This window comes from Falco punctatus (assembly GCF_963210335.1).
Source record: "Falco punctatus genome assembly, chromosome: 4".
NCBI classification, from domain to species: Eukaryota; Metazoa; Chordata; class Aves; order Falconiformes; family Falconidae; genus Falco; species Falco punctatus.
Window position 1 is genome coordinate 30783063 of NC_137583.1, and position 17099 is coordinate 30800161.

General features: G+C 40.7%; 1 protein-coding gene across 1 annotated transcript in view; it reads left to right on the forward strand.

The window, feature by feature from the left end:
* Nucleotides 1-17099, forward strand: part of MAD1L1 (mitotic arrest deficient 1 like 1) — a 370489-nt gene that overhangs the window by 101037 nt on the left and 252353 nt on the right. Inside the window, exon 11 of the mRNA XM_080382402.1 lies at nucleotides 15098-15242. Coding sequence (XP_080238528.1) covers nucleotides 15098-15242 — 145 coding nt within the window. The remainder of the gene's footprint in view (nucleotides 1-15097; nucleotides 15243-17099) is intronic.

Consider the following 17099-nt stretch of genomic DNA (forward strand, 5'->3'; position numbering starts at 1 on the left):
AGTCCACTGACAGCAAGCAGAGAGTTTGTCAGGGCCAGTGAAGTAGGACACAAGGAACATTTTATGACAATGCCAATACCTAAAAGGTCCTTTAACCACAGAATCTTATTATCCAGTGAGAATAAAATGCATTTTCAGAAAGCAGCTGAAGGGTGAAGTCTCCAAGCAGGTGCTTGCCCTTAACTGCATTGATGCCTTTCCCATGCAGGAGACAGTGGATCGATAAGGAAATAAACAGGAAGAATGGGCTTTATTAATCAAGCACAATGGACGCAGCAGGGGAGATGATAATGGAAGACAGGTGGCAATCGAAGGGCATGCTGAGCATAGACTATGTATTGGCTGCCAAAGTGCCTATATTGAATGTGGGAGATGCAGGCTACGGAGGGACCAGCACTGCTAATTGTTGGGTAGCTCCAAAGAGAGCGAGCTGTGCATCCCATTTATTGTGTTGGGTTTTTAGCTATGGTCTTGGCAACTTTTTCCTTGTGTATTTGTTTTGTTGGCACATATAAGCTCTCATTGAAGGTTTTCAGCCTAAAAATGTCTTCTTTCCTTTGTAAAGGAGTTTGCAAAAATATACACACCAGCAGCATTATTTTCCTTTCTTTGCTTTCCAAAAAAAAAAAAAAAAAAAAAAGGCCCCATAGTAGGAACTGTTTTTTAAAGTGATAGCTAAATCAGCCTTGCCAACTGTCTCTGCTTTTTCCAGTTGTATGTTCTTCACCTTCTTGGTTTGGCTGGTACAGCTATGAATCCTCAATGTAGGAATGCTCTGCCTGCCCATCATGTTGTGGAAAATGGTGGTGATAATGTATTAAGGGCTGCATTTCCAAATGGCTTTAAAATAAGAATAATTTTCTGTTTTTCTCTACAGGTGGCCACTTGGTGTGAAATCACATGTGGTATCATTTTTTTATGCCCTTTGGGTTTTAATGTAGTTCATGTTTGGTTTCTCTAGATACATAGTTAAGACAGCAGCTCTTCGGAAAATTTGGGTCTTTGAATTTTTTCTTTAGTAGTCCTACTTGTTATTGTCACCTGAGGTTGCTGAAAATGAATATTGTGTATCTGTTGACCAGACAGAAGATCATAAACAGGTCTCTTCTTGCACAAGAAGTTGGTTCACAGTCCTTTTAAGTCCTATTCGCATTCAAACAGGAGTGCATGAAGTCAGGTGCTGTGAAGAGCTGTGGCTGGCAAGGCAGGGCAAGGTGAGGCTCAGCCTGGTGGTTCTGGTCTGTAACATCTGCTGCTCCAGTCACAGCTTTTTATATCCATTGAACAGCGCAGATGATGCACCTCAACCTTATCTTTATATACATCTGTGGGATGCCTGTGATCTGCAGCCACTTTTTATCTCCTCTTTGGTGCATGTTCTTTTTTCACTGTCCTCTGCAAAGGCTGCACCTTTTGGATACCAAAGTCATGATCTAGTTGGAGCTGTGTTGTGTGGTGGCATTTGGCATGGAACGTAGTGCTAGGGGAATGAAGCAGTCCTCTGTGAAAATGCCCTTTCCATTCCAAACACTGAGAAAACCTGAACACAAGTATGGTCAAATATAATGGATAGTTATGGCCTTAACTACCTGTTGGGAGGGTTTTGGCAGGTTTCAAATCCTTCTTTTTTCTTTTTTTTTTCTTTTCATGGGAAGATTATGATAACAGAGACTGATCAGCTGGACCACTTGCTGCTGTAGCCAAGACATGGCAAACTGCACCTGTGAGAACAGAATTATTTTTTTTTCCAGCTACTAATTTATAGTTTGGAAATTGAATATGGCTCATGTATGAAAGAGATTAAATGACAACATATTCACATAAGATAATGTAACAAAAATGTAAAATTTAAGCTAGATGAGATCTATTGGTGTGCATTAAAAATAGGCAAAACCTCTTTTTTAACCCTTTTCTGCAGATTTGCGATCAGATCAAAGATCAACCTAAACCAATGAACCTTTCCAGAAGTTTTGGGCAAGTCTAATACAGGAGCAAATGCACAGTGATACTGCTTACATTTTCCTCAGTTTGAGGCTTAAGAATTTCTTGAGCTGAAGGTGATACCTTTTTGTATTTAATAGCCCATGATGAATTTTCCTCCATTAATTTTAGTTCTTCCACCAAGAGGCAGTGACCAATTGCTCCTTCTTCACATCCTGCCACTTATGATTTTGCAGACTCATGATTGTTTCTGTTCTTCTCAGACTGCTCTAGCAGAGTATAACACAGTTAAACACCTTATCTTCTGCATCAAATCAGTTCCTCCTGGTTATCGAGTACTGGCCAGAGTAGTATCTGACAGGGAGAGTTTGGGTGATAAAGATTTATCAGAGCTGGTCTTCATTATTCTCCATTAAGTGGAGAGGGGAGAAATTATGCCATTATCGTCAAATGAGAATTAAAAGGCTGAACGGGAGCGAGAATGATTGCTCTGTTAGAAATGCATGCCCAAATCACTGTGGGCTGGAAGCTAGGAAGCCAGCAGGTGAAGCAGAACTGATCCTGGTGTGACTGGAGGATCTGACAGATGCCAGCCCTTCCTGGGACGAACACGCACTTGGTATTGCTTTACATTGTGGTATCCCACAAAGTAGCCCTGTAACTGCGTGTTTATTTTGCTATGGAGAGACTTCCACAAAGGTGAAAAAGGCTGTGCTTCTTCCACATCCCAGGAAAGAGAGAGACGAATGCTGAATCAACTGTGTCCAAAATGTTTCATAAGCAATTCCATAGGAAACTGAGGAAGATTAACCCGAAGGGAGCTTTCATGTACCCTGAAATTAGTGGGTGTTCTGTGACTTCAGTGGGGCTGATGTTTGGCTTGGAAAGGAAGAGGTAAGCTCTGCATTCCGCTGGATACAGGCATGGTGCTCCAGATGTAGGTGCGATGGTACAAGCTGTTACAAACCCTACAGCTGGGGCACTCACTGCTTGTTCAGGGACTCGGCTGTGTTCGAATCCAGTGGAAAACTGCTGAGTTAAGCAGCACGGAAACAATCTTGACTACTTGTGTGATTGTCCTGGTTTCAGCCGGAAGTAGTAGCTGGGACAGTGCTGTGTTTTGGGTTGAGGGTGAGTATAATGTCAACACCCTGATGTTTTAGCTGTTGCTGAGTAATGCTTACACTAAGTCAAGGACTTTTTAGCTTCTCATGTTAACTTGCCAGTGAGTAGGCTGCGGGGGGACACAAGAAGCTGGGAGGGGACATGGCCAGGACAGCTGACCCGGCCTGGCCAAAGGAATGTTCCATACCATATGACATCATGTTCGGTATATAAACTGGGGGAGAGCTGGCTGCTCAGGAACTGGCTGGGCATCTGTCAGTTGGTGGTGAGCAATTGTTTTTCATTTGCAGACGTTGTTTTTCTTAGGTTTTATTTCTCTCTCTTTTTGTTATTCTCCTTTTCATTAGAATTTATCATCACTATTATTGTTATTATTTTATTTCAATTATTAAACTGTCTTTATCTCAGCCCACAAGTTTTCTCTATGATTCTCTTCCCCCATCCCATTGTGGAGGGAGGGAGCGAGTGGCTGTGTGGGACTGAATGGCTGGTGGGGATTAAACCACGACAGTGATGAGTTATGGTGCTCCACTGCTGAGGGCAGAAACTCTTCACACAATACCTGCTGAATCCACACTGGACTACCATCCCTTCCCTCCAGCATTCGGTGCTGGCACATGGAGCTGGTTGATAACATCGTTTGTGATACCAACTGGCTGAAACATCGAGCAGAGCTGTTCTTTTATGGTACAGAAACAAAATGCATGTGTTTAAATTCATTTCCCTATCTCAACTTCACTCCAAAGTAAAGCATCTGACCTCTCTGCTCATCTATTGATTTTGAAACCTGAAACTGCTGCATAAAGGCTATTTACATGTCCACCTGACTGGTTTCTGTATTAAGTATTAATTACAAAAAGATTGCATAGCACGTAGTTCTATGTTTTATTAAACATTTAAAAATATTGCTGCAAAAGAATTGATGTAACTGCTGTCAATGTAGGTGTTCTGGCAGCTCTCCTTCCACAGTGACAGTGTTATTCCTCTTGCCTTATAGTGGTTTAAGGGTTCTTTGAGCTACTTTGGGACACAAAGTAGATTGCTGTGCCCTGCAGGTAAGTCCTAATGGTGTCAACAGTCCAGTGGAGGAAACAAATAGTGCTGTGTATTTCTGGGTGGTAACAGGGAAAACAAACATCCACAGAAGATTTTTAGGAATAAGGTTAGCAGGACATCAGTAAATCTGATCTGGGCATATCCTTTTCATCACCGCTTGGAAACAGTGTCTGAGAAAGCAGTTTGCTCAGCTGGGCAGCTGAGCAGAGGCAGAGTGAGAGTGTGTAGTTATACAGTATTTCTTGGGTTTACAGAGAGTGGGGCTGCAGAGGTACTGCAAAAGGAATGGCAGCTAGTCATGGTGTGATAGTCTAGCTTGGAAAGATCCCAGTCTCTTTAGTCGCATTATCTGACACCAGATGGCTGGAGACCAGCTCTTCTCTGCTTTATGCATCTGTGTTTGCTTATACACATGCCCCAAATGGATGTATATGAGAATGAAAACTAATTTAACTAGGATGAAGTTTACCCCACATTGGATGTTTTGGGGGCATTTCAGCTAAGTGGTGTTTTTTCTCATTCTTGTTCTTAGATACAAGTTCTTCACACACACACATGCGCTCACACACACATGCGCTCACACACGCACGCGCACACACATGCACACACGCGTGCGCACACTTTAAAGTAATATTTTCCCCCTATGAAAAATAGGTGTCTGGAAGACTACGTAAGGGTTGCAAAGTGAAGCTCTTGGAGGGTAGGAAATGCGAGGATTAAAGTCACTTGATGCCTCCTTAGTCTAGTTTCCTACACCATGCAGGATTCTGTTTCACTTGGCAGAGATGGGGTATTATGTTGTCTTAATGAGTAGCTATGCATTTTTTTTTCTATAGAGAAATTCAATAATGTATTACAATTTATCTGTTACACCAGATGCAAACCAAGGAGAAAGTATAGCCTTATTTTGGGGATTCCATTCCTGGAATGCTTAGAACTTGCTCTTTCAAAACACAGCATTTCCAAAGGCTTCATGTGTTATGAGTAGCTGCTATTGATTTAAAACAGTAGTGTCAGTGCCCAGCACATGATCTGAGCATGAAGGAGCCACCTAATGACTGAGCACTAAGGACTACCTTTGAAGAGTTCATGGTATCAGCTAGGAACTCTGGCATAGGCGAGAACTGGAACCATTTTTTTGGGGAGTCTTTCAGTTGCCTTAGTGTGAGACCATTCTCTTTAAGCAATTTCTGTGCTTCATTAAATCTTCCAAATTCTGCAGTAAATGAGGCAGAGATCCTGCAGAAAACAGATGCAGTTAGCAGTGAATCCTGATTTGTTATTAGAGCATGGTAGGAAAGATCATTACTATGTCACATTGTTATGCCCAAAGGCATGGTGACACCTGAAAAAATCACGGTTACTGGTCAGGTTATTTCATCAGGGAATTTTTAAGACCTTTGCAGGCTTAATATGCTTCCCTATTTTGGATTTAACCATTAGCTTGTCTGTTATAATGCTGTGCTTAATATGGCTTGGATCATGGTAGACTGCTTTGACTTAAGTTGAGTCAAAGCAGGTGGGAGGCAGATATGAGATGAAGCTAAATTGGTGTTTGTGAGAAAGAAAAGCTAAGAACAGCAGTCTGTCAGAGTGCTTGTCATAGATAGTTAAATGACTTTTCAGCCATTCGTTTACTTTTTTCTGCATCAGTGTCCCATGGGTACGTGCTAGGGGGTAGCGCTTAATTATTTGGATTTATTTGTTGTCAATAAATATCTGTTACAGATTCTCTTCTGAGTCCCCAGTGAAAACCTATACAGGTTTTCATCACATAACCTGGAGGGATTTTCACTGACAAAAGCCTGAAGCTGAAATGCTGAGCTCTAGCTTTGAATTTTAGGGAGAGTTATCGTGGGGGGTCCATCACTGATTTGTTCCGCAAGAAATATTTTAGACAACTGTGTTTCTGTAGATTCATTCAGGTAGTCTTAGATTCAGATATTAAAAAAAGAAAGTGACTGAACAGCAATATACAATACTCATTTCACTGTGGAGTACAGTAATGCACGTTGGAAATGAGATCTCATTGGAAAAGGTCATTTGAAACAGATCTGCAGAACCTTCACGAAGCTGTAATGAGTCATGAGTCTGTGAGGACTCGCTTGCTATATTGCAGTGGAGGGTTTAATGTTTTGTTTTTCTCATCTAAACACTTTGACCCTCTTTATTTCATTAAGATAAGCTATTATCTAACTGTCAAGAGCCTAGAATTTCAGCAGATTTGTTTGCTGACAGGTTCATTCAGCACAACCATTCTCCTACTCACTTCTTTCCCTACTTCAAGCAAATTTTCCTTTTTTTGCTCCTCTTTATCAGTCCTTTATTCTTTACAGCTCCTCAGCTCTCATGCTGCCTATTCCCAGATGACTTTTCCGCTCTCATGATAAGTGTTGGTTTGAATGTGTAACGGAATTTGGAAATATTCTTAGTCACTCGTGATGTTCATGTCACCAGTTGTCTGTGCTGTGTTGCTGTGTTTCACATCAGTGCCGGAGAGTTGGGCCTGTGACTTGACAGCTTGCTGGGAGGGAGAATATTTATTGAATTTATAGCCTTTACAGGTTATTTTTTTGCAATGCACATAATACTGAGTTGGGATGAGAAAACTGTGCAATGCCTTCACCTCACTTCTCACTTTAGACTGTGCAACAAATCTAAATCATTGAGTCAACCCCCAATCAATAGTTGGGAGCGAGTGGAGTTGCTGGGGCATCTCACCCTCGAAGTAGAAGCTTAACTTCAATAGTACGGGAGAAGCAGAAAAAAGCGGTACAAAAAGAGTGAGAAGTTTTGACTTTCTTCATCCCATTTAGGCAAAGCCGTGAGTTCATCCAGCCCACAAGTGTGATTATAGATTGGTAACTGATGGGGCCAACTGCATTATTCATTATGGTTCAGATTGAAATGAAATCATGGAGGGCAATTTTCTGTGTCACACTTCAAGGTCAGATGAGAGTATTTATTATTCCCTCTCTGTTTATCTGTGAATGCAAATCGAATTTAGTGATTCAAATTGATGAAATGTTAGAAATATAAAACTCATCAGAGCCGACATGAAGAGAAATTACTGGGTAGAGCTGGCCAGTGACTTCACCATCCCATGTACAGGCCTCTGCTTTGATTAGTAATTATTTCAATCTTTGGGCTTTCTCATTCCCAGTTTTGTTTCAGTTGTTGTCATTTTTGTTTTCAAGGAAAAAAAAGTGTAATAACACTTCAGAGCATTTAGAATTTGAATTAGATGATGTAAATAAAGCCAGCTGCAGAGAGGATGCTTGGATCCTGGCTGGAAGAAAGGTTTTCTTTCAAAATTCTTACTTGGGGTTGGGTTTTTTGGGCTTTTTTGTTTGTTTGTTTTCCTGCCTCCTGTGACAGTTCCCTTTCTCAGGATTTTGCTCCCTTGCATTGCACGGAATGTTCAGAGCTGGTGTGGGGTGTGATGGGGAAGGGAGCAGTCATTTCCAATTGTTGGGTGCTGAAGCTCCCTGTGTTTCCTTACTGACATTATTACCCACGGGCTGACCTTCCTCACCAGCCAGTGATGCTGCCAGAGCAAAAGCTGGGACCTGCAAAGGGGACCAAACGAGCACGGCTCTCTTATTGAAATAATTGGAACGGAGATGTTCATCTTCCCAACTCGTTGTAATGTATTTTGAACAATTTAGTGAACATCTTGCCTCCCTTTGGTCTATCAGTCTGTGGTCAGAAGGCATTGCCGTAGTGTGGGTCCTGTTGCTTGCAGTGTTGGAAAGAACCTAGCGGGGTTATTCTTATCTCAGAGTAGGAGTGGAAGATCCTTATCAGTGAATGCTCTTTAAAAATAGGCAGTCCTCCGTAATTGCCAAATGCCATGTACAAAATTATGATACATAGATAGATGATACATGCTGTGCAGGCTATATGCTGTGTTAATAATCTTAGAGGACTGTTGTTTTTAACTCCCGCTTCTTAATTGCTTGCATTTTATTAGGAACATTTAGTACTTGCTTCTTTACCAAGCACTGCAAAGGGAATCAGTTTGCTCAGGATGCAACGGCATCTGACTTTTGTTGATTCAGAACAAGAGCCATGAGCATTTGAACATACCAAAAGCCCGTAATAATTTGTCTACATAAGCTATTATAAATCACTTTGTGTATTCAACTATCAGCTTGATTTCTCCTGTAGCCAGTTATACTGAAGACGGCAGCATTTTCAAGTTAATAAGCATGCAACAAACAGTGTGGGTTCAGTGGTTTTTAAATACTAGTAGAAGTTTTGTTCACCAAATAAATACCTTTAATAGAAGCTTTGGCCTTATGAACACTTTAGGTTTGGAGGCTTAGAAAAAGGATGTTTGTGCCTGTAGTTATCTCACTCTTGAAATACTTTACATTCCAGAATTCAGTGAGGGATGTATTTGACAAATTATTCATGTTTCAACTTAAAACCAAACCAGACCCCAGAAGTCTCTCATTTATTAAGACACTGCTTTTATTGTCATCTTGATGGTGAGTGTGGAAAGCATATTTAATAGCGTGACAGTAAATCTCATGTTGAGTGGCTGATTAAGTATCCATTCAGATAGAGCTGTGCTGGGCTTTGTATTTTGGCAATGCTCCTGGTTTTGGTTCCTGTGGCTTCTTGTGGTCAGCAAAGCCATGTGTGTTGCAGCAAGTGTGTTGACCTCGTAGTGAAAGGAAGCAGAAAGTGCCTGATGTGAATTTCTTTTAGTAAATCCTAACTCCTGCCAGTCAGTTGTGGCTACTGTACTGGGGCTAGAATATAAAATTTATTCCTGGTCTGTAAGTGTTCACTTTGAAGGAACTGCATTTCTCAGCCTGTTATGTATACTGCTGGTTGGGGAGTAAAATTAAATACTGTCTCAATGATAAAACATATTGTCAGTGTACCAGTAAATCTCCAAACATCTGTCTGCTGCTTACCTGTTTCACCTGTCCACACTAGCAAAATAATTCTCTTTATGTTTTCCCTCATTATAAACTCAGTGTGCTTCAAGTCTTCCTTGGATGTACAACAGCAACGTGATGTATGAACTGCTTATTTTTGAATGATCTGTGATTTATGGAAGCATGGTAATGGTGAGTTACATAAAAGGTCTTTGAGAAAATACGAAGCGTGAACCAAGGCAAAGTTTGCAGATGTTTCCTGAAGACTTGGGAGAAATAAATAGCAACAAAAAAAGCTTGTTTTCCTACTGACTCTCGGTAGACTGTTTTGTGTAGTATTTTCTGTAGCAGTATTTCATATGCCTCGCTACACGGCACAGTTAAAGCTTTAAATAAAATACAGCCCATGTGATAACTTCCACTAAAGATGTTAATATTTTGTATTGTTGCTCCTTCTGAATGTAGTAGGCAAATAACAGATAACAGGGAAGTGTTGGCCTCCGCAGTTCCCACTTGTGTGCGTCGCAGTAGCAGCACAGTGTTCCAGAGCAGGAATAGATGCTGCTGCTTCAGTATGTTTGCAATTTTGCATGTGAAGAAGAAAGGAAGCAGAATAAGGTGCCAAACAATCTTATTCGAATAAAAGTTAGCACTCAAACCTTTAGCTTTTGAGTGGAAATACTTGTAGCACTAAAATAATCTCGTTCCTGATGTTTGCTTTTCTAGTTTACCTGCCTGAAATTTATTAGTTGAGGCAGCTCCATTCTGCAGCAGTGTTCTTAGAGCCCTCATCCATCTTTTCAGCAGCATTTTATAATGGATCTTTTTTTTTCTTTCCTTTTTAACATAAGGTGGAAATTCTCATTTTACTAAGGCCCACCTTTTCTTTCCTGTGTCCTGTCCCTTTTTAAGTCAGGCTATTTTTGTCCTCATGATCTCCCTTCTGTTTCTTCTTTTGAATTCCCATCCCAGATGGTGGTTCCTGTGGAGGCAGGTTAGGCAGAGGATGGGGGGGGGGGGGGGGAAGGCTGTGCCAGAAAATAGAGATTGGGAGGAGCCTTGAGGGAAGGCACAGGCAGGGATGTTCTGTTGGCTAACCCACCGGACAGTATGAACACATGCTGGAGTTGCCCTGTTGCTGCTTATGCCTCCATTTGGGCTTATAAAACCTGGGGGAGACGAACCAGAATGAAAACCAACATTTTTGTTCAAGCTCTCTGTTTATCAGTCTACAGCATGGTTTATGCCTGTGTGTACTGTCTATAAATGTGTAGATACGTTGAGAAGGCTGCAAGTTGTCAAGCCTCAGGAATGGGTGTGCTTTTCTTCATCCAAACGTCTTGCTGCAAAACAATTTCCCTCGCTCCTTTTTGCCTCATTAGCCTGTGTGCTAACCTTTTTATTTTGGACTCTGTCATGAAGACATTGATAGTTGCAGCGTGTTTCTTTTTTCTGTTATGTTTGTGCAATAGCACTGTCATCGTGTTTTCCCTCTGTGCCTCTTCAATGTTCTTCCCATCCACACTCTTTGGTTTTCACTGCTTTCTCTTTGATGTGATCCTTGTTTCTGACAGTTGGCCCTGGTGTGTGTAAGTGTGTCATCTTTTCCAGAGTTGCAACATGACCCAGACAGTGTTGATCTTCTAATTGTCTCTGTGCCACTGTGGACTTTGTGTTTTCCTCTCAGGTTGATACACAGACTGATTCAGGAATCCTGTTTGCTTTCCCTGTTACTTTTTTAATCTCTCCGAGGTGGTTACTTGGCTACTGAAAGGATGAAATGATTAAAATAATGTTTTATGGATCATTGGGGGTGGGGAGCTGTCAGCTGCTTTTGTAATTTTCTGAAGGGGATTATTAAAATGTATCTTACAGCTTCAGTATTCACTTTCTGCCATCATTGTTCTCAGTCTTAAAAAGAACATTCTGGAAAATGAAGTTTCATCATTAAGATTACACTGAAGTGGATTACAGAAGAGAAGAGCAAAATATGAAGAGTCTCAACAGCTTAGAACAGAAAGATGTTGGCATCTCATTCACTGGGATGTGGAACAAGAAACATTATTAGGCTGATACACAGAAATGACTTTTTCTCTTCAAGGCGTAAAAGGTTTACTTTGAACTTGCAAAGATTTTTAAAAAAATGCCAGTTCTTCAAGCTTATGTTGAACACAGAACTTTGTGCCTGCCTATTTCATTATTTTTTTTTAATGCTTGTTTTGAGCAAGCAATTACTTTTGAAAAGCCATAGGTGTCATCAGTGTGGAAGAAGAGTGCGCATGTCTAACTTCAATGGCGTTTGCTACTGGATATCTACTTTCAAATCCTCTTTTGTTGTCAATAAGGAACATAACCAGCTTTTTGGATTTTTTCTTAGAGACAGTTTATGTTGTATTTGGTGCAGTTTCTGGAAGAATTATCAATCTTTCCTAAGAGAGGAAGAAAGGATCTTGATAATTTACTTTGGCGTGGTGTGGAGAGTTGTAAGGAGGTTGAATTTCATGCTTCCTATAACAAGGAAACCTATGGTAACAGTCAGTTCAGAGAGTTTAAGTATTGTTTCTGCTTTCATAAACATATCTGGCATTTAATTTTTACGTACATTAATATTACATTTGATCTGAGGCTGATATGAAAAGGTGATGCAAACGCCATGCAATGACTTAGGAAATGGCCTATTTGTCTCTCTTTGCTTAACTCTTCTCATGTTTTAAAACAGTCGTATTTCAACCTAATTTGAGAGGTGTGTATGTGCCTGAATGTCTGCTCTTCATGAGATGTGAATCTCAAATATTTTTCATTATTTCAAGAAGGAAACTTGTGGTTTATCCCCAGCTGGCAACTAAGCACCATGCAGCCACTTGCTTGCTCCACCCCCACAGCAGAATACGGGAGAGAACTGGAAATGTGAGAAAACTCATGGGTTGAGATAAGAACAGTTTAATAGGACAGAAAGGGAAGAAAATAATAATAATGTTAATAATATAAGAATTAGAATATATAAAACAAGTGATGCACAATGAAGTTGCTCACCACTCGTCAACCAACGCCCAGCCAGTTCCCGAGCAGCAGCCCCCAGCCAGCTCTCCCCCAGTTTATATACCGAACATGATGTCATATGGTATGGAACATTCCTTTGGCCAGGCTGGGTCAGCTGTCCTGGCCATGTCCCCTCCCAGCTTCTTGTGTCCCCCCGCAGCCTACTCACTGGCAGGGCATGAGAAACTGAAAAGTACTTGACTTGGTATAAACACTACTTAGCAACAACTGAAAACATCAGTGTGTTACCAACATTTTTCTCATCCTAAATCCACAACACAGCACTGTACCAGCTGCTAGGAAGAAAATGAACCCTATCCCAGCCAAAACCAGAACAGAAACCTAGCACATACCTTATTTTTCATTGTGAATGTCGGTTCAATCATAATCCGTCAGTCCACTCAGCATTTGTAGAAATAGGTCACAATGTCATGAGAGTAGGAAAAAAAGATTTGTCCTATCAAAATGTTTTGCAATAATCAAATGCAAGATTCTGGCTCTTTTGTAGTATTTAATCCTATGTTTGCATTTTTAGTTCTGTTCTGACTCTGATGAGGACTAAGTTTCTTTGATAGGGCAAATAATATTTGCAGTAGGGTTTCTGTGGCACGAGTTAATTTGTTATAACACAGTTGATGAGGTTTTTGTACTTACATTTACCCTATGCATAAAAAAGCAATATTGTTGAACAAACTACAGTGACTTTTAAGACAGTAGCTGAGATTACTTGATCTCACCCATCCATTCTGCCCTGTACTGGAGGCTGACCTGTTGCAAACTTGGTAGGCTGGCACGTATACGTGGGCCTAAAGTCTGTCTTAGCACAAGCTTAAGAAATCAGTCTTAGTGCAAGGTGCCTGGAAAGTGTTTTAAGCCTAGGATTTTCAGAGGCATGGTGAGATGAATCTTCCTGTATGTTTTAAGATTTTATCCAACTTGTGTCCATCAACTGGAAATTAGTCAGCCTGAATTGCCCCTGAAGGCATGTTTAAGGTGTAGGATGCTGTATTGTGAGCTGAGCAGCAGTGAGCACGTTGTGAGCACGTGTTCGAGTTTGCTAGCTACACTGCAAAGGGGTAGCCTCCGACAAAAGGATGGGCTGGAGAGCAGTGGTGGGTATCTTTGTAATTTGGCAATTGTAACTTCTGAATGATGTGGGTTTTTTGCACTGCAAGTAATCACTTCTTGTGTGGCATGTGTTTGTGACATTTGATGTTTCGGTTATACCACTTAATTTTATCCCATATTTCACAGTATGCCAGGACTCAACCTGCTGTTTGTCATCTTACGATGCTGGCTTCCAGGAAATTTTTTAATATGGATTGATTTTGCAGAATCCAACAAGAGTTGATTCTCTACTTTGTTCTTGTGGAATTCTTGCATTATTCAGTATGAAAAAGGCTAGTGTTTGTATTAAGTACTCATGAGACTGAAATTGAGATGTTTGCTGAGGTTAGGATGGGGAAGAGAGTATCCAGTGCAAGGCTGGTGCTTCTTCATGTTCCATCACCATAGATACTATTCTTGGGTGCAGGTTCCCTTTTTAAGTGATTAATTAAAACAGAACCAAGGAAGCATTGGTGCCCTGGTAATGAAATTATACATTTTCAAATGCAGATTTGAAGACCTCTTGATGAACCTTCCCACCTGAATACAACAATGAAGAGACTATTCCATAGTCCCTGATTATTAAATTGGTCTGTGAATGGTTCAGAATTGAACTGGAGCTTTAAACAGGCTTCTAATTCATCCAGTGTTTTAAAATGCATATTTTAATTCAAGGGGGAGATCTTGAGGTAGGGGGACAGCTGCTTGGGGATTTTGGTGAATTCCTACATAAATTTCCCAAGAAGTATGGTTTGGTGACATGGTAGTGCAGGAGGTACTTGATTTATACTAAGTGTCTTTTAAGGCAGTGTTCCCTTTTTGGATCTATCTAAGCAATACCTTAACAATAGTGCTATTTTATTTAAAAGCTTTTTTTTATTAATTTTCTTCTAATAATAATGATAAAGAGTATCCTTCTGAAGCATTTATAAATTTTCCGATGGTGTTTTTGTCATCAGAGAAACAAAGATCATCAGTTCCTGAGTAAACTAGAGATGTTTGTTTTGGTCTTTCTAGCTTGCTTGAGGCTTTATGACTTGTGTGCAGTACTTTTTTTCATGTCCTGCCCACTCTTTAAATACTTAAAGTTAGTGAAGTCTTGGATAAACTTGACATGCTTAAATTATGAGCCGACTCTCGATAATCACAAGAATAATTTCATTCTTACTTTGTTATTGATCAAGTACTTTGCCAGCATACTTGATCTGTGATGAGCTGCTTTATGTGTGCCTTGGAACAGCTTCCCATTAGTGTCCCAGCAGCACACTGAGTGTCTGAAGGGCATGCATGAAGAATATCTCCAGGAATACATGGATAATAATTGTGCATTACCGAGTCATGCTGCAGAGAGCTGAGAAGAGGGACCAGGCTATTCTGGCTGAATTGAGAATCATGTCCACATTGCAAAAGAAGTGCTAATCACCTGGCCTCAGAAGACATTTCTCTTCCAATATAGGTAGCTGGCAAGAGCAATGTCCAGGTGGTGGCTGTAATTACTTGCTGGGTATTATCTGTCAAAGCAGATCATATTAAACCTCAGTTTTACTTCTACTTTTTTAGAAAAAGGTGAAAAGATACAGTAGAACCCAAGACTGTGAATCGTTTGTTGAAAATGAGGCATCTTCTGAAGGGCAGATTGGTTGATTTTGAAATAGATATGCAATTATTTAAATGCTTTGTATATGTGGGGTTCCAGTAATTGCCTCATGCCGAACAAGAAGGCTGTTACTGGGGGTGGTTCTTCTCTCATATCTTTTTCTGAGAACTGCTGGTAATGAGACTGCAGCTACTCTGTTTGCAGTAGTGCAGCTGTAAAATGAAATGACACCAGCCCCAATGTCCAGGTGTCGTGGTGATGCTTCTCTGCTCATTTTTTCTGATCTCTCTGACTAAGAGGCAGTGGTCAAGATTTCACCAGTCTGTATTATCTTTCTTAGTGCCCGAACACTAGAGAAGGCCCGGCAGCAGCTACAGGAGGAAATACTACGAATTCAGAGCCAACTCTTGGATGAGAAGAAGAAACGTGAGCAGCATGAAGCACTGGTCAGACGGCTGCAGAAACGTGTGTTGCTGCTCACCAAGGTGAGTTTCTAGATAGTGCTTGGAAAAGCCTGTGCCCTTATTTCTTTCCTGTAGGTGCAGTCCTTGCTATTTCTTCTTTGTTCACCTCCATAACTGGTACTACAAAGTTACTATGGGGTCTTTGTGTACTGGGTGCTACATAAGACGTGAAATGTCATTAGAACTGTATTAGAATAAAAGCAGTAGTACATCCTAAGGCTTTGTTAGCGTTCCCCCCATCTGGGCTCATGCTGCATTGGCAATACATGACTTTGTCTCAGGCTTGGCATTTGTGTGAGGGCAGAGAATTGAATCATGTTGTCACTAGAGTGTTTTGAGCCACTGAAGGGAATTTATAATGGCTTTGGGTGAATCACCTCCTTTCCTAAAGAGAATGAAATGACGGCACCTTGTCAACTGTTCCTGTGGAAAAACAATTTACAGAGAGTAAGAGATTTGCCTTCCTCTTCTGCTGAAAGTCTGTTTGAATGTAATGGTAGGCACTAGACCAGTAAATTGAAAATACGTTTTAAGATCCTTTCTATAGGATATATCAAAGAAGTCTGCATTATCCTACATCAGGTATGCTCTCGTGATGAAATCTATACAATAATTTTGAAGTCTGTAGAGCGCTGAAAACTTTATATTAAATCCTGAGAGCAGTCTTCCCCCAGAGGGAATAATAATTCTCTATAGTCAGAATGGTAGTTACTTCACTTTTCAAGAATACTCCTTAGAAAACTTCACTCATCTGAGCAGTCTCCCTGGTGTTATAAAGCCGCTCACGTAAGTAAGCTTATGTGTGTACGTAAGGTCAGGCTCAAGTAGTCAGAGCATGTGAGAGGGAGACAGGCACATCAATGTATGGGGAGGAAAGGTGCTGGTATGGGAGTGACTGAGCAAGGGGGAAAGGAGGTGTTGTGTTGCTTGTGCTTTAAGCTTTAATTTTCAGCATCAACTAAAGCATTTGGATTGATTTTAATTGTGTTGCACCCAATTCTGCAATTCTATGTAATTCCGTGTCATTGTTGAGCCAAAGAAGCTGTGATATATGGTGCGGAAAGCAGAGCTTCTCGAAGCATGAAGCAACCACTTTACAAGAGGATATTCTATCAGATCTGGCTGCAGAATCTGATGCCATAGAGAGTCATATAAGTGAGAAGAGAAAAATGACAGCAGTTCTTTCTGCTTCACACTGAGGTAGGCAATCGGTGGATGAACCAAACTTTCCATGTTTCTGTCATGGCAACAGAAAAGGCATCTCTTCTCCTTGGCATTTCTAATACCCCCAGCAGCAGACAGCCCTCTGTAGTGTTCTAGTTTGGTGCTGGCATGGCTGGATATGACACAGGTGGACACTGAACCCAATTAAATTCCTTCATTTGCAACCTCTTAGCTGTCTAGCATTGCTCAGCCCTGAAGGAAGTTTCTTAGATGTTTACTAAAATATTCCCTTTGTTAACTTATTTCCAGTCCTCAGCAGAAATAAGTTTTATCATAGAATACAAAAATATTATTACTTTAAGTACTGGACAAAAAGTCAACAGTATTTTATCATGTAATGAATTATAACCTAATTTATATGGAAAGATTTGTTTGCTGTCCTCTCCCAGAAGACGAGTAGAGGAGAAGTTGGAAATGTCCTTTGTCAGCCCATGGCAAATAAACGTGTTTTGACAGTGGAAGGTTTTCATGTGTTCAGTGATTCCTCAACTGACCGTTTTTAAAGGAATAAAGACTCTGTTGTCTCTGAAAATTTATATTCATGTAATCATAGAGTGGTTTGTGTTGGAAGGGACCTTTACAGACCATCTAGTCCATCCACAGAATGCCTGGGGTCCTTTGTGAAGAAGTACCTGCATTGTGGTACTTGGGCAA